We start from the raw sequence: 18,116 nt of genomic DNA, 5'->3' as shown, positions 1-18,116 counted from the left end.
GGTGAAGGGGGCTTTAGGGAAGTGGGGAATGTCTGTTGAGGAAGGACGGGAGAGGACAGAAGACAGGGGTGAATGGAGAATGGTTGTATATGGATGATGTTGTGATGCATGAGGTGGAATGGGCGGGGGGATGGGGGGTGAGGCAGTATGTGTGAGCAAAATTTGATGCAGCCCGAAGGGATTTTTCCCCATCTCCTTTTATGCAATGGGGGGGACAGAGAGGGGGGTCGACGATTTAATGAAGCGGCCTTGCTGTGTCTTGCGACACTGCTTCTGACCCAGGGCAGTGGACAAGGTGCAGGGATGACCCGTCATCCAGGAGGTGCTAAGATAAGAGGCAGGGTGGAGGGGTGTGGAGTATATTCAGGTGATGGAATAGGTGGGAATGATTTTATGCCTTTTCCTTTTTTGCTACCTCCCTTGTAAGGGGGAAAAAGCCTTGGTATATGTATGTATGTATGTTGCTGTTTTCAACTTTTATCATAATCAATTCCATATTATTATTTCCTTCTGTTATCTGTCACCTTTAAGCCTTTTTAGGTCAAAAACATGACCCCTCCACCCTGTTTTTCCTCTATATTTTATCCAGTAATTATATAGACCTTGTCTTACAGTATTAGGTGCTAGTGGGCCTTTTAATTTAGTTTCTACAATTCCTGTTATATCCAGTTTCTCTTCTTCCAGACAGTCTATGTTAGTGTACATTATTTTTAATTTTTCCTTTCACTTTTTTTTTTCTTTCTTTCTTTCTTTGTTTCTCAGCCTCAGGTCCAGTACTCTCCAAAAACAAACTCGTTCGTTTTAGTTTGTTCTTTTATAATTTTTTTCATTTGCTTCAATTCTCAGTGTCTTTTCCTTCTCTTTTTCCTCATCACTCATTTCTTTCTTTATGCATACATTTTTGTGATCTTCGTTTTTCACCAACTTTGCTGTTTAAGATAGTACTTCCGCTATCATTTGAGATCTTAGTTTAATTTTTAGTGGCCTATTTTTTTCTTTTGGCCCCATCTGGGGTTTTGGCTGCATGTTATTGTGGTAAAATAGCATGCAATTGATACTTTAGGGTCTATATGGGGTGCCCCTACAGACCAGAGCCACACATCATTTTGTCTCTGATAGAGGAGGACTCTGTTCACAGAGAATGACACTTTTATTATACAGCGTCTGTCCCTCCATTATGCTGTCCCCCAGCCCCTTGTTACTGTCTTGTACCACTTCTCTGAATATTCATTTCCTTTTTTTGCCTACCCTGTGGTGGGGAATAGAATGCTGCCACCAAGTATTCCCACTTGAATCATAAGAGGCAAGAAAAATGGGATGGGGATTAGGATTAGGCATCCTTCTTCCTGTAACCCCACAGGGGACATTCCTAAAAAAAAGTAAAGGCATAAGAGGGTCTAGGAGTTTTCCAACCAGTGCCCTAAGGTTTGGGTCTTTTAATGTGTGTGGATGTGGTACAGATGAGAGTAAAAGGGAAGAGATAGGCAGTATGTTTGTGAGAAGAAAGATGGATGTGTTGGCATTGAGTGAAACTTAAGTTGAGAGGGAGTGGCGAGTGTGAGTTTGGGAGTGTAAGTGGGAGGTTCTCAAGAGTGAAAAGAGGATGAGGGAGAGAAGGAGTGGCTATACTAGTAAGTGAAGAGATAGGTAAATGTGTAGTAGAGTGGAAGGAGGTTTCTTCAAGGTTAATGTGGATAAAGGGGAAACTGAGAAAGGAGATGTGGGTTTTTATAAGTGCATATGGGCCTGGTAGTGAGAAGAGTGTAGAAAGGGAGGCTTTTTGGATAGATTTAAATGAGTGCATAGAGGGATTAGGGAGAAACATCAATGTAGAAGTATTGGGAGACCTTAGGGTAGGAAATGAACCAATAGATGGAGTGGTTGGGAAGTGTAGAGTTCCAGGAAAGAATTGTAGTGGAGAGTTGATGGTGGAGATGTGTCTAGAAAGAGAGTTGATGATAGCAAATACAGTGTTTAGGAAGAAAGTTAAGCATAAGTACACATGGGAGAGGGTGGTGGATGGAAGGGTGATAGAGCATTAATGGACTATGTAGTGGTAGATAGGAGTATAATAGGAAGAGTTAAGGATGTACATGTTCTAAGGGGAGAGAGTGGGGGGATATCAGATCATTTTTTTGGTGGGAGGTAAGTTGAGAGTGGAGGATAGATGGAGAAAGAGGAAAAGGACAAAAGGTAGGGAGGTACTTAGAGTAAACTGCTTAAATGAGAAAGAAAAGGAGAAGGAGTATAAGAAGAACCAGAGAGAGGAGTGGGAGGGAGTGAAGGATAGAGTAGAACTAGGAGTGGAGGAGGAAGAGGGATGGTCCAAGGAGGGAGTCTCAAGGTGTGCAGAGATGGTGTGTGGAACAAGGAGGACAGGAGGAAATAGAGGGACGGGTAGTGAGTGGTGGGATGAGGAAGCGAAGAAGGTTGTAGAAGAGAAGAAGCGAGCTTTCACAGATTGGTTACAAAGAAAAGAGAATAAAGCATAAGATAAAGGAGGCAAAGAGGAGAGCAGATGTGAAATGGGGTAAGAGTATGACAGAAAATTTTGAAAGTAATAGATGTTTTGGAAAGAAATTAAGAGAGGAAGAGGTGAATCAAGTAGAGAAGAAAAGGTAAAAAGTGCAGATGGAGAGATGATAATGGAAGAGAAGGCAATAAGAGGAAGATGGACAGAGTATTTTAGGGAGTTGCTAAATGTGAAGGAGGATAGGGAGGGAAAGATTGTTGCAGTGGGAATTGCTAAGAAAATGACCGTGATGAGTGAGGAAAATGGAGGAGAAATAAGGAAGGATGAAGTGAAGGTAGTTGTTAAGATGATGAAAGCAGGTAAGGCACCTGGTTTGGATGGATGCCATGCAGAATGTCTAAAAAATGGAGGTACAGTGATGGTGGACTGGCTGGTGAGGCTATTTAATGTTTGCTAGAGAGAGGGTAGAGTGCCAGAGGACTGGAGGAGTGCCTGTATAGTTCCACTTTACAAGGGAAAAGGGGACAAATGTGAGTGTAGTAGTTTCAGAGGGATTAGCTTGTTAAGTGTAGTTGGGAAGGCTTATGGGAGGATCTTGATTGAGAAGATTAGGAGAGGAACAGAGGGAGTAATTGGTGAAGAACAGTGTGGGTTTGGGACAGGTAGAGGTTGCATAAATCAGATTTTTGTGGTGAGACAGATATGTGAGAGAGATATGGGAAAGGGTAAGGATGTTTTATGGGCTTTTTGGATTTGAAAGGGGCTTGTGATAGGGTAGACAGGAGGCCACTGTGGGAGGTTTTGCAGATGTGCAGGATGGGATGAGGGCTTTTGGGAGCTGTCAAGAGTTTTTACAAGAGTAGTAGAGCATGTGTCAGAATTGGAAATGGAGAGAGTGGTTTGAGGTGGGGGGAGGGACTTCATCAGGGAGGTGTTATGTCACCCTGGCTGTTCAATTTATACATTGATGGGGTGGTGCAAGAGGTAAGTGCAAGGGCAGTGGGTCAGGGATTGGAGATGGTTAAAGAAAATGGAGAAAAGTGGAAGATGGGCCGGTTGTTGTTTGCGGACGACACTGCACTTGTGGCGGGATCAGAGGAGGGATTGAGGAGGTTGGTGACGGAGTTTGGGAAGGTGTGTGAGGGAAGGAATTTGAAGATAAATGTGGGTAAAAGTAAGGTGATGAGATGTTCAAGGGGTGGGGGTGGCAGTGGATGGGGGGTGAGTGCTGAGGAAGAGAGACTGGAAGAAGTAGATAGTTTTGGATGCTTGGATGCGAACGTGGTGGGAGGGGGAGGAGTGGAAGGGGGGGTGGAATGTGGATTGAGAGAGATGAGTGGATGCCTTGGTGGACTGAAAAGTGTAATGAGAGGTGGACGTTTGGGAATGGATGCTAAGAGGAGATTATATGAAGGAGTGATTGTGCCGATGGCACTGAGTGGGGCGGGAGCATGGAACATAAGAGAGAAGGAGTTTGAATGTATTTACCTAGTTGTATTTTACGAGACGAGAGCTATGCTCATAGTGACCCGTTTTCATATCTCTTCGCATCCAGTTTATTTTTAAAATCTTGTATAGCTTTGGCACTCACTGTTCCCCATTTAGTTTGTTCCAGACATCAATCACTCTATGTGGGAAGCTATTCTTTTTCAAATCTCTTCTGTAACTGTCCTTTAGCTTCTCATGTCCTCTTGTTTCTCTTCTGTCACATTTTAATAAGTCGTCTCTATCAAGAACTTCCATCCCTTTCATAATTCAGTAAACGGTCTTTGTATCTCTCATCATCAAGTTTTTTCTTGAATGGTGTTTGCACACACTGTTTCTTTGTCATATTTGTTCCAAGTATCTATCACTCTGTGTGGGAAGCTTTTTTTTTTTCTTCAGATCTCTTCTGTAATTATCTTTTTTTTAGTTTCTTTTCGTGTCCTCTTGTTTTTCCATTGTCCCATTTCAATAAGTCATTCTTATCTAAGATTTCCATTCCCTTCATAATTCTATAGATAGTAAGTCTCCTCTTTCCCTTTTATGTTCCAGAGTTGGTAATTCTAATTTGGACAGTCTTTTCTCATATGTCATTTTGGAAAGAGTTGGTGCCAGCTTTGTTGTTGCTCTTTGTATTCTTTCTAACTTCTTTATATTCTTTTTGGTACTGGGTGTCCATAGTGTTGCTGTGTACTCAAGTTTTGGTCTTATTAGTGTAGTTAGAAAAAAGAAATGATCATTTCCTCATCCAAATAGGCAAATGCCACTTTTATTGACCTCAATGTATGTCTTTGCTGATCTTCCCTCCAAGATCTTTTTCCGTGTTTACTTTTTTGACCTCTTCTTCACAAATTTTATAATCTCTTGATATTCTGTTTTTACTTTTTCCAAATTCCATTATACTACATTTCTTGATATTGAATTTCATTTCCCACTTTTGAGTCCATTTCCAGATCTTGTCCAAGTCTTGTTATAATGAGTTGCACTCCTCCACCATTTTTACTTTCTTTAGTAATTTTGTGTCGTCTGCAAAGAAATTCATATAACACTCTACTCCTTCGTCCATGTCATTTATGTATATAGCAAACATGATCAGGGCCAGTACTGATCCCTGTGGGACACCACTTATCATTTCTTCCCAATTACTACTCTCATTTTCCTCCCAGTCAGGAAGTCTTTCATTCATTCCAATAATTTTCCTCTGATGCCACCTATTGATTCTATCTTCCTTATTAGTTTATTGTGTGGTACCTTATCAAATGCCTTTTGTAGGTCCAGAAAGGCACAGTCTGCCCAACCATCTCTCTTGTATTATGTCTATTAATCTTGAGTAGAAGCACATCAAGTTTGTTGTACATGTTCTTCCTTGTCTGAATCCAAATTGATTTGGATTCAGTATAGTTTTTTCTTACAAATGTTTAACCCATATATTTTTGACGACCTTTTCGCAAATTTTTGCTACTGTGCTTGTCAGGGAGACCGGTCTGTAATTTGATGGGTCTTCTTTGTTTCCTCCCTTATAAATTGGTACAATGTTTGCCTTCTTCCAGTCCTGTGGCACTTTTCCTTCTTTAAGTGAGAATTTAATTATATTATATATTTTGTCTGTTAATTCTTCCATACATTCTTTCAGTATCCAATTTGCAATACCATCTGGACCATGTGATTTTCTTTGGTCACTGATTTGGTTGCTGATTTCCTTTTGTGTTACAATTATTTCTTTTATTGAGGGGGATCTCTCTCTATTTCCTCACAGTTAGGTGAGTTTTCTATTATGAATTCTGATTTGAAGTGGTTGTTCATAATTTCAGCCATTTCCAGTTCTTCTGTATATTCATGTTTGCCTTGATGCAGCTATTCTATTTCTTGTTTGTTCTTCAGTTTGCCATTTACATACCCGTAAAATAGTTTGGGTTCTTCCTTGCATTTTTTTTTTTTTTCTTCATAGTTTCTCTTTTCATCTGCGTATTTTTACATACTCATCTCTTAGTTTGATGTACATTTGCCATTTGCTTGTTTTCTTGTCTCTTTTCCATTTCTTCCAAGCTTTGTCTCTTTTATCCTTAGCCTCACTACACCTTTTGTTGTACCAGCTTTTTATGTATGTTCTTTCCATTTTATTTTTGTGGTACGTATTTATTTACTCCCTCATTGTAAATTTCTTTTAGTATATTCCATTTCTCTTCCATCCCTGTTTCCTCATTTAGAAATTTTTCCCAGTTTGTGTTGTAAAAGAATTTTTTAAGTTTCTCAAATTTTTTGTTGTTGTACATTAGTCTTCCTATTCTATGTTTATCATTTCTGCTTTGATCCATTTGCTCTTTCAACTCAAATTCTATTAGTACATGGTCACTCTTTCTTATCAGAGTTTTGTAGTAAATTTTATCAACAATTTCAGGCTCTGTTGTAAGTATTAAATCCAGCCTTGATGGTTCCTCACTACCTCTGTATGTGGTATTTTCCCTTATCCACTGAGTCATTGTGTATTCAATGTGTCGAGTAGGATATTGCCCCAGAGTTCCTTTACACCCTTCACTGTCATTTCCTCCCAACATATTTCTTTTGAATTAAAGTCACCCATAATTTCTGTATTTCCTCTGTCCTTCAGTATATTAGTTAATTCATATTTTGTATCTTCTAATATTTTGGAATGATCACTTTCTGTCCAGGACTGTGTTTTGGAGGGCACGTACACCACTACAAATTTTCTACTCTTCATATATTTGCTTTCAACTTGTATAATAATGATTCTACATTATTTTTTCCTTCAGTTATTTTTGTTACATTTAAATCTTTATTAGTCGAAATTAATACTCTGCCACCCTGTTTATCCTTTCTGTTCTTTGTCCAGCAGTTGTATAAACCTTGTCCCACAGTGTTGGGTGGTGGAGTATACTTTAATTTAGTTTTCACTATTCCCATTATATCTGCTTTTTCTAAGGCCAGGTAATCATTTAATTCATTCATTCTTGAAGTTATTCCATCTATATTGGTATAACCTATTTTTTATTTCCTTTCTCCTCGTCTTTTTCTGTCTTCTTTGTTTCCTTTTTCCTTATATACCATTTTCTCAGCCTCAGGTCCACCACTCTCCAATTTTTTTTTTTTTTTTTTTTTTTTTTCCAGTTTCAGTTCTCATTTTGTTTCTTTCATTCGCTTCGTTTCTAAATTCTTTTTCTTTTTCTTCCTTACTCATTTCTTTTTTTTATCTATATATTTTTGTAATGTTCACTAATTGCTAATTTCGTTGTTCTGGATAGTACTTCCTCTGCAATTGTTTGAGATCTAAGCTTTACTTTCAGTGGCCTCTATTGTTTTTCTTTAGAGCATCTGCCCATCCTATAGGTCTCCTTGATTTCCCTATCCAAGCCTTGTCCTTCCGCTTGTAATTCTTTCAGAATTTCCTTAGCGATCTCTTTCTCCTCCTTTTCCCTCTGATATGTAGGTACATCATGCTTCTCTTTAATGCCATAGATTACAATGCATATTTTTTATCCACTGTATCCCTAACTAAGTTGCCTTTCTCTTTAATTACTTGGATCACCATTTCCTTGGTATTTTCCTTGACCTGTTGCTCAATTATTTCTTTAAGGGATACTTTTTGACATTCCTGTTCAACTTTCCACTGTTTTGTTATTACCTGTAAGTCATTTTCTTTTATTTTTTCTTCCACCTTTTCAGTCACTTCTTGCATTTGATCTTTTATCTCCTTTTTTAATGCCTCATTCCTATTTATGTCTTCACTTTTCAACCTTTCATTTTCTGCCTTTAATTTATTTAATTCCTTTTTTAAGTCATCTATCTCCCTATTATTCTCCTCATTGTCTTTCCTTAGCATAGATACTTCTTTGTACATTGTTTTGTACTCACTTTTGAGCTCTATTAAATCATCCAAAATGTCATTAATATCTCTATTTCTCATTATATTTCTATACCTGGGTTCTCTATCCATTTCTAATCCTCTGCATATTTCCTTCCCCCTCAAACCCCGAAAAAAAAAACTCTTTCAAACCTTTGGTATTCCTTTGGTGTTTGAGAAAGACATGTCTTCTTTCGAAGGACACCAAGTGGAGTCTCAATTCTACTTTCTTCTAAGCATCTCTTTGCTGGTTCTTTGTCTCTCAGAGTTTCTTCACTTCTTTCAATTTTTTTTTTAATAACAATGAAAAATAATAATGATAAAAAAAAAAAAGATAAAATGGAGATACAAAAATGTTTACATTTTGGTCCCAATGAGCTTTCGCTTTCACGACACCATATCTATGTAAACAACTAGGTAGGCCCGCTTTCAAATCGTTCGTTCGTGAATCGCTAGCTAGTGGCTCAGAGCATTCATTCTGGCACATCCTGCTTTGACTGTGTCTGCTTTGTGTGCGCACACACATGTGCATGCTAGACATCTAAAGGATTGAATATTCCCTTCAGTCATCTTGCAACAGAAGGCAGAGGTGGATGGAGTGAACATGGAGTGACCAAGTCTGAGATGGATGGATGGGAGTAAAAGGAATATTGGGATAGAGGGGTATGTCTGTTGAGGAAGGAAGGGAAAAGACAGAAGATAGGGATGAATGGAGAATGGTTGTGTATGGATGATGCTGTTATGCATGGAAGATAGTGGGTGGGGGATGGGAGGGTTAGAGAGTATGTGTAAATGATATTTTGATGCAGCCCAAAAAGATTTCTCCCCATCTCTTTTTCTGCATGAAACAGTGGAGAAGGGAGGGGTTGCTGATTAAATGAAGTGGCCTTACTGTGGATGTCCTGTGTCTTCCTGCATTGCTTCTGACCCAGGGTAGTGGGTGAGATGCAGGGATGACCCATCATCCTGAAGGAGCCAAAAAAAAGAGGGAGGGAGGGGCAGTGAGTGGGAGTGGAGTATGTGGAGATGAAATGGGTGGGAGTGGATTTATGCCTTTAAATTTGGCTACCTCCCTTGTAAGGGGGAAAAACCCCTTGGTATATATATATATACATATATATATGTATATGTAGCAATGATTGTGAAGATGAGCTCTTGATATGCTCTGATCATATAGTAGGGGACTCCAAAAGTTATTGTATGTCACTGGATTTCAGCCATTGCATCCAAAATCTGTTAAATGGGCTCCATTAAACTGAAAGCTCTATTTCCCATACTTTTTTAAAAGCTGGGAAATGCACGTCTCAATAGATGGCCTGTGTACATGTACAAAGACCTCATACTTCCATGCAAGAGGAGTGGCTGAGGTAGAGCATATTTTTACTATTCTATTTTATATACCAAGGGCTTCTTCCCCCTTATTAGGGAGGTAGCCAAGCCAAGGCACACACCCATTCCCATCCACCACCGTTCACCCTTGTTTCCCTCTATCTTCTCATGGATGAAGGGTCATCCCTGTCTCCTGCCGCCCACTACCAGGGTCAAAAGCAATGCAGCAAGACACAGCAGGACAGCTTCACTTGTATGGCAACCCTCCTTCCTTGTCCCCTCTTTTGGAAAATATGTATATATATATATATATATATATATATATATATATATATATATATATATATATTTTATATATATATATATATTTTTTTTTTTTTTTTTTTTTTTTTTTTTTTTTTTTTTTTGAAGAGGGGCAGTCAAATAAAGATTTATAACTACCCAACATTCATCCAGAATCCATTCATTGTCCCTCCCATCTTAGCACTTAATGGATGAAGGGCCATCCCTGACACCTGCTACACTGCACAGGTCAAAGGCAATCCAGCAAGACCTAAGTTCTTTTACACTAGGGCCTGACAAGTGGAGCTGATTTACCTTCATTACTTCAATCAGTTGGTCCATTGCCCCTGGTCCCACTACATTCATGTAATTCCCCTGGTTTCTCCCTTTTTAGAGGGATCAGCTTGTAGAGAGTAGTTGGAGAGGCATATGGGAGCGTGTAAACTATTAAGAGGATTAAGAGAGAAACATAGAAAGTAATTGGTGAGTAGTAGTGTGGGTTTAGGAAAGGTAGTGGGTGCAAAGATATAATTTTTGTGGTAAGGCTGATTTGTGATAAGTTTTTGGCAAAAAGTAAGGAAGTTTTTTTTTTTGTGGATTTAGAGAAGATTTATGAAAGTAAAGACAGGAAAGTGCTGTGAGAGGTATTGCAGATGTATGGGATAGGGGTAAAGCTGTTAAAAGCAGTCATGTGTTTTTACATAAGTAGTAGAGCTTGTGTTAGGGTTGGGAATGATGAAAGTGAGTAGTTTGATGTGAAAGTGGAGCTGCACCAGGGTTATGTTGCCATGACTACAATATATACATTGATGGGGTGGAATAGGAGGTAGATGCAAAGGTTATGGGGAGATGAGTGGAGGTTGGTTAGAGACTGGAAGGAAGTGGGAGGTGAGCCAGTTGTTGTTTGCTGATGACGCTGCACTTGTGGCTGGGTCAGAAGAGGGTCTGAGGCAGTTAATGACAGAGTTTGGGAAATATGTTACAGGAAGAAGTTGAAGTTAAATAAGGGTAAAAGCAAAATTATGAGATGTACAAGAGGTGAGGGTGACAGTAAGCTGGAGGTAAGTCTTAAATGAGAGAGGTTAGAGGAAGTGGATAGTTTTAAATATTCGGGGTTACATGTAGCAGGAAATGGAGGAGTGATGGTGGAGGTAAACTGTAGAGTGAGGGAAGCAAGTAAATGTCTTTGGGAATGAAAAGTGTCAAGGGAAAATAGGTATCTGGGAATGGATGTGAAAAGAAGACAGTAGGGTGTGATTGTGCCCACAACACTGTATAGGACAGAAACTTGTAAATGAAGTAAGGCAGAAAGAAGACATTTTGAATGTATTTACCTGATTTAAGTATACAGGAAAGGAGCAACAGTTGTTGGGTCCCATCTCCTACTCTCCAATTTATTATACCTAGCCTCAAATTCATGTATAGTTCCAACTTATTCTGTATCCTTGATTTCCAGGGCAGTGGGCAAGATGCAGGGATGACCAATCATCCAGGAGGAGCCAAGAAAAGAGGGAGGGAGGGAGGGGTAGTGAATGGGAGTGGAGTATGTGTGGATGAAATGGGTGGGAGAGGATTTATGCTTTTGACTTTGGCTACTTCCCTAGTAAGGTGGAAACGGCTCTTGTTATATGTATGTATAATATGTAGCTTTCAATTCATGTATTATTCCAGCTTGGGCTACATCACATTCCAAGCTACTCCAAGTATTTATGCATCTGTAAGGAAAACTATATTTTTTCACATCCATTAGACATGTAGCCTTCCTTGATTTGTTGTCACGACCTCTTGAAGCCCTCCTATCTTTAATCAATTTATCTCTTTTGTCAGTGTAATCTATCACCTTTAGCAACCTGAATACTGTAATTACATCACCTATTTCTCTTTGATCTTTCAAAGCTGGCAGACCTAGTGATTTTAGTCATTCCTCATATGGTTTATGGTGACCAGTTTGGTTGCTGTCCTTTGTATTCTCTCAATCTTGCTTATATCTTTCACTCTGTGTGGGGACCATACCACTGATACATATTCCATTCTTGGATGGATCAGGATTTCAGTGAGTTTTCTCATCACCTCTTCATATATTGCAAAAATCTCTTTAATCTTCTACAGTAGTCCATAGGCATGTGCCAAGACAGAAGCTAGAGAAAGTGTACATTCAATGCTGGTTCAACAAAAGATGCAGTGAGGCAAAAGATAGAAGGGACAGAGCTTGGAAAAGATGGAGAAAAGATAAAAAACCTGGAAAAAGACAAGTTTATATAAACTATGGAAATGAGTATGTTAAAGTGAGAAGAGAGGAAAAAAAGGAACCATGAAAAGGATATTATAGATAAATGCAAAGAGCAACACAAGCTATTCCATCGGTACATGAATGGTAAACTTAAAAACAAACAGGAAATGGTGAAACTACACCTAGGGAATATAGAATACACAGAAGAATTAGAAATGGCCTAAGTCATGAATAATCACTTCAAATCTGTCTTCACTAGAGAGAAAGCACAATATTGGGACAAAGGAAATGAAAGGTGATCTCCCCCCATGAGCGAGATAACAATAACACAAAAAGAAATAATGGAACATCTATCAAACCTTGACGTCAGGAAATCACATGGCCCAGATGGAATTGCAAATTGGATTCTAAAAGAATGCAAAGAAGAACTAACAGACAAAAAATGTAACATAATAAGTTGCTCATTTAAAGAAAGAAAAATACCAAAAGACTGGAAAAATGCTAACATTGTACCAATATATAAAAGAGGAAACAAGGAGGAACCAACTAACTACAGGTCAGTCTCACTAACAAGCACTATAACCAAAATTTGTGAGAAAATCATCAAGAATAGATGGGTAAAATACCTGGAAGACAACAATATAATAAACCCAAGACAATTTGGGTTCAAACAAGGAAGATCATGTACCACAAACTTAATATGTTTCTACTCAAGATTAATAGACATAGTGCAAGAAAGGAATGGATGGAATGATTGTGCCTTCCTGGACTTACAAAAAAGCTTTTGACAAAGTATCACACAAAAAATTATTAAAAAAAAAACTGGAACATATAGGAGGGATACAAGGGAACCTACTAAAATGGATGGAGGACTTCCTGATTGGTAGAAAGATGAGAGTAGTACTCAGAGAAAAATATTCAAATAGGAAAGAGGTGGTCAGTGGAGTACCGCAAGGATCTGTATTGGCTCCAATAATGTTTGCTATTTATGTGAATGACATGGATGATGATGTGAACTGTTACATGAGCTTCTTTGCAGACAACACCAAACTGTTAAGGAAAGTAAAAACTGAAAAGGATTGTGAATCACTGCAGGAAGACCTGAATAAGGTATTGAACTGGAGCAAGAAATGGGAAGTGAACTTCAATATTAAAGTGTAGCATAATGGAGTTTGGAAAAAGCAAAAATAGAATATCAGGACAATATAAAATTGGAACCAAGGAGGTAAAGAAGGAGAGATCCGAAAAAGATTTGGGTGTAATTATCTCAAACAACTTGTCCTATGATAAACAGATAAACAAAATTGTCGGAGAATCCTACAACTTGCTAAGATCAATAAAAGTGGCATTTACATATTTGGATGAAGAAATGATTAAAAAAATATTGGTCACACTGATAAGGCCTAGACAAGAATATTTAGCAACATTGTGATCACCCAGTACCAAAAAGAATATAAAGAAAATAGAAAGAATCCAGAGAGCAGCCACAAAAATGGCACCTGCACTTGCAAACTTGTCATATGAGGAGAGATTGGCTAAACTGGAGTTACCGACTCTGGAGCAAAGAAGAGAGAGAGGTGACCTACTGACCATCTACAGAATCATGAAGGGCACAGAAATACTTGATAGAGAGGACTTGTTAAACTGGGACAAGAGAAGCACAAGAGGACATGGAAAGAAAATAAAAAAACATAGCTATAGAAGAGATCTGAAGAAAAACAGTTTTCCACATAGAGTGGTAGACACTTGGAACAAACTGGACAATGAAATAGTGTATGCAAAAACCATTCATGAGTTTAAGAGCAAACTAGACACTGCGAGATACAAAGGCGGGACACCACGAGCGTAGCTCCCCTTCCCGCAAAATACAACTAGGTAAATATGTAAGGGGGAAGAAACATATTGGTGTATAGATAGGTATTATGATCCTTATATACCATATTCACACCTTAAGTGAAATTGGTTTCAGATTTGATTTATTGAAGTTTTACTGTAATATTTTTATGTTAAGCACTTGTTTAAATATTGTGGTCTTTATTCTTATTCTTATTGTATATTTCATTGTGCAGGAACTAATTATCATATATTTTACAGACAAGAAGATCATGAAAGAATAAGAGACATGTTCCCTCTTGCCACGTTCCAGTACATTGAAGGAGCTGGACATTGGCTACATGCTGATAAACCCAAGGAATTTCTCGAAATAGCAAGCAGATTTATAGACAGTTGAATTATTTTATATTAGTCACAAAATTGAGATACTTGGCTCAGACTACCTATGTTGAAGAAGCACTAGCTATTAATATAATTTACTTGTGTTCTCAATAGTATGAAATGTTTATGATAACTGTATATAGATTGTGTTTTGTTAAATCCCAAGAAGCCAGAGGTTTCCACAGCTGAATAAAGTTGTTTGGCAGCAGCCATAAGAAATGATACAGTAGGTCAACAGGCTCTTGACAATTGAATCTATCTACCAAGAGCTTTTTCCCCCTTATAAGGGAGGTAGCAAAGTCAAAGACCAAAGGCACATACTTTTTCCCACCTGTTCCACTCCCCTCCACCACCATTTCCACCCTCCAACTGCCCTGGGTCAAATGGAATGCAGCAAGACACAGTACATCCACAGCAAGGCCGCCTCACTTAATCAGTGAACCCCCCCTCCATCTCCTTGTGCAGAAAAAGAGAGGATGGGAAGAAATCCCTTCGGGCAGCGTCAATGTATCATTCACACATAAGCACCCCGTACCTTCCATCCCTCCCTTGCATAACAGTATCATCTATATACAGTCATTCTCCACACATCCCTATCTTCTGCCTTCTCCCTTCCTTGCACAGCAAACATTCTCCTCTTGCTTAACGCCTCCTTCACCCCATCCATCCATCTCATCCTTGGTCATCCCCTTAAGTTCACTCCACTCACCTCTGCCTTACATACCTCTTTTACTAATCTTTCATCACTCATTCTTTCCATGTGTCCAAACCATCCCAATAATCTTTCATCAGCCCTATCTGCCATCTTTTCCACTCCCACTCTCCTCCTCACCTCGTTTCTCATTCTATCCAACCTAGTAACCCCTCCCCCACTCTTCACACGTTTCATCTCAAACACATTTAAACTTTTCATCTATGCCTCTCTTAAATTCCAAGTCGTTGCCCTACAATGTAGGCTTCAGCAGCCAGGAAAATATAAAAGACAGCTGGTTTGAATGGGTTAACTTTAACACTAAACTTCATAGTTCATTTCTAGTATCTGGAAATTGATATACCTCAGAACTGGTCTTAATGATTCAAGTAAGGAATCTCAGGAAGTCTTTATGTTGTATTATAAATAACACTTTAGGAGGGATCAATAATGGGTACCTGCAAGTGTCCTATGAGACAGATGTCAGAGAGAATCATTTCCCTGTCACCTGTCTTCAGAACCTTGCAACACATTTGCCTCTATGTGGAGCTGCAGCATCAATGGTTTGACACCCATCAACTCTCCTCTTCAACTACTACAAGCTGATGACATAAAAACAGTTCCACACTAATATAACACAAGTCCAATATTTCCTCCCAATATCTGTGGGAAGGCCTGTGGACTGTCACCATCTGCTGCAAGTCTGGGTTTTCAGTCAGTGAAACTCAAGGCAATAATTGTGGTTCTTAACACTTCAGAAACATGGATATCTTATGTACAATATTCAACAAAAATGTGCACACTCTTGAAACAAATTCTATGCATACACAGGAAAATATTGCAATAAAGTACAAAAACAATTTCTTTTAATTAATTTATACATCATAGTATTTCCTTTACATCTCTTCACTTTGTGGAGATGAGGTGAAAGGGCAAGAATCTTGAGTATGCATTTGCCCAAGACTTGGTATGTGATGTTGCTGATATTTTTGTTCTTTGTATCTTTATTGTTATGATTGCTATTGATATAAACAAGGTCCCCACACATACTGTCCAAAAAGATCAGTAAGATATATTCTTAACAATGACAAGAAGTAGTAAACCAACTTTATAGAGGGAAGACAAGGCTTTGGATAAGGTCCCCATACATACTGTCCAAAAAGATCATTAAGATAACTTAACAACGACAAGAAGTAGTAAACCAACTTTATAGAGGGAAGACAATGCAGAATAACCTAAAATAACCACACCTAAGGTACGAAAAGATTATACAATGGAGTCCCACAAGGTGCAATACTTTTACCCTTACTGTTCAACCTCTTCATGAGTGATCCACCAACTCTTGAACCAAAACCAAACATTAATGTTCTCTCACATGCAGATGACAGTAATAAGCCTGTGCAGTAAATACAAAATAGCAGCAAAGAACACCCAAGTCTACTAGTACAAACTGGAACAAAGGCTCAGAAATAGAAGAATGGAAGCTTCACCCTAGAAATCGACAGTGACATTGCTCACTCCAGACAACCATGAGAAGAAGAAGAAAATACTTCATAGTAAAATTAAGTGGCCAAACCCTTCCTTTAGAAAGGAACCCAAAAATACTGGTCATCATACCACTTGAAGGTACTTATTAGTAAAGTCACCGCAGTTTTGTTTATGTGTAGCTGAAAGAATAGGCTATTTTACATGCTTGTGACTTGTGTATCCAAGGTCATGAATGCAGCAGCTAACCATTTGCACAGAGCACTCCCTCAACACTCCAGACAAGGATTAGATTCTAAGGCTCTATTTATCACTGCAGAATACTTGCTTCCACCCCACCCCTTTTTTTGTGGGGGGGAGGGGAATGCCAACACTCTTTGAAATGATTGGATCATTTGAATAGTGAGCAGCAAGATACACAGTTTTACAAGATTTTCTAAACCCAGTTATCAGTGCAATGGTCTATGATTTCAATTGGTCATTTTTGGCCATAATAAAAAAGAAGGCCACCAAATGAGAATAAGTGACACCAATGAGGGAGTTTGAGGACAAGCAACCATCCCTCATCACAGCTATGTGGGTACTGTGACTTGTACTACCCTTATCAGAGTTGCCAAATGCTGGATTGCTTTTCTGTCAAATGACGGAGGTCCAGACTCTTCTGACAAAAATTAAGTGTCAATCAAGGTTTTTCTTTCTCTCTCTCTAAGAGTGTGTACTTTTTTGTGGAGTACTGTAAGTGATAGAATTAGATTTTAATGAGCAATTTATCCATGAGGGGACTGAATCAAGGATCACATTATTTTTCATTCCTAACAAAGCAATTTTGGCCACTGTCATTCCACAAAAGAAATTTCATGGTGAACCTGATACTTCCTGGGTGCACTCTAATAATAGACAAAATATTGCACTCATTTCATTGACTCCAAGTTAGCCAACGTCATGTGTACACTTGAATTATTTCAGACTGAATGAGTGACTCTTAACCCCTTCAATATGATGACGCCTACGTAGGCGTCATGAGGAGCAAGTGGGTACGCGAGGATGCCAATGTCGGCGTCTTGATTATATATATTGTAGTTGTACCTGCGTGACCCCCCTACTCTGTAAACTGGCTTCATCATATTTTCTATGGTTATCAAAATTCATGGGTGAAAGAGAAGGAGCAATACAGCGGTAACTTTATTTTTTTTAATGTGAGTACAGTATTATGACGCAACATCGCATGTCTGGCAGCAAATGCTGCCCACGAGATTTTGGCCCGTATTGAAGGGGTTAAGAGGGAATTGAACTGAGGAGCACAATACTGTATTTCACAGCACCCAAGGTCTCTGCATCAGGGATTATAGGTACTACAGACCCCAGTTCAATTCCCTCATTAGAAACTTCTTTATTCAATCTGCATGAAACAAGTGCATACTTTAGACACAGAATTGGGTTATCAAAGCACACCAACTCTTTTTTAAATTTAGTGAACACATGAATGGCTCTAAAACTTGGTGAAAGAAGGTATTGAATTTATGGCTCTAATTATATCCTAAACACTTTCATATGTTTTCTTGCATGACATTACAGCTGGCTATTGTGAATTTAGCTGTAATTCCTAGTATTGAAATTTGAAGTATCTCAGAATTAATTCTTAATATTGTTATAAACAATCAAATTGTTTTTCTAGATATTTTAAAGGATATAATAAAGAATTACTGTACTTATTTTCCATTGACCAAAATTAGTGGCCATGATGTCAGTGGATTTGTTGTAAAAAAGTTTGGCAATAGATGGTTTGAAATTAGATGACATAGACTTTAATTGTGCTCTCCCTAATATTAGGCTTTAACTGCAATGTGTTATGTGATATAACACTGGTATGAGACTGATGACATAAATCCAGGAAGTGCTAAGATGGGAGGGAGGGTGGAGGGGAGTGGAGTGTATTTAGGGATGGAATGGGTGGGAATGATTTTATGCCTTTTTCTTTTTGGCTACCTCCCTTGTAAGGGAGAAAAAGCCTTGGTATATGTATGTATGAGACTGATGACAGGTATTTGCACAAGGTGATCCTATGAGAAAA

At 38.6% G+C, this 18,116-nt stretch overlaps 1 protein-coding gene across 4 annotated transcripts in view; it reads left to right on the top strand.

The window, feature by feature from the left end:
- The window catches only part of LOC143025510 (sn-1-specific diacylglycerol lipase ABHD11), a 45,424-nt gene extending 27,582 nt beyond the window's left edge, over positions 1 to 17,842 (top strand). For all 4 annotated transcript variants that reach the window (XM_076185286.1, XM_076185285.1, XM_076185287.1 and 1 more), the window contains one exon: positions 13,750 to 17,842. In XM_076185286.1, the coding sequence (XP_076041401.1) occupies positions 13,750 to 13,885 (136 nt within the window). In that variant the 3' untranslated portion in view covers positions 13,886 to 17,842. The remainder of the gene's footprint in view (positions 1 to 13,749) is intronic.
- The last annotated feature ends 274 nt before the right edge of the window (positions 17,843 to 18,116 follow it).

This window comes from Oratosquilla oratoria, chromosome 5 (assembly GCF_046742065.1).
Source record: "Oratosquilla oratoria isolate Oo_2021 chromosome 5, ASM4674206v1, whole genome shotgun sequence".
Classification (NCBI taxonomy): domain Eukaryota; kingdom Metazoa; phylum Arthropoda; class Malacostraca; order Stomatopoda; family Squillidae; genus Oratosquilla; species Oratosquilla oratoria.
This window is presented reverse-complemented; position numbering and strand designations above follow the sequence as displayed.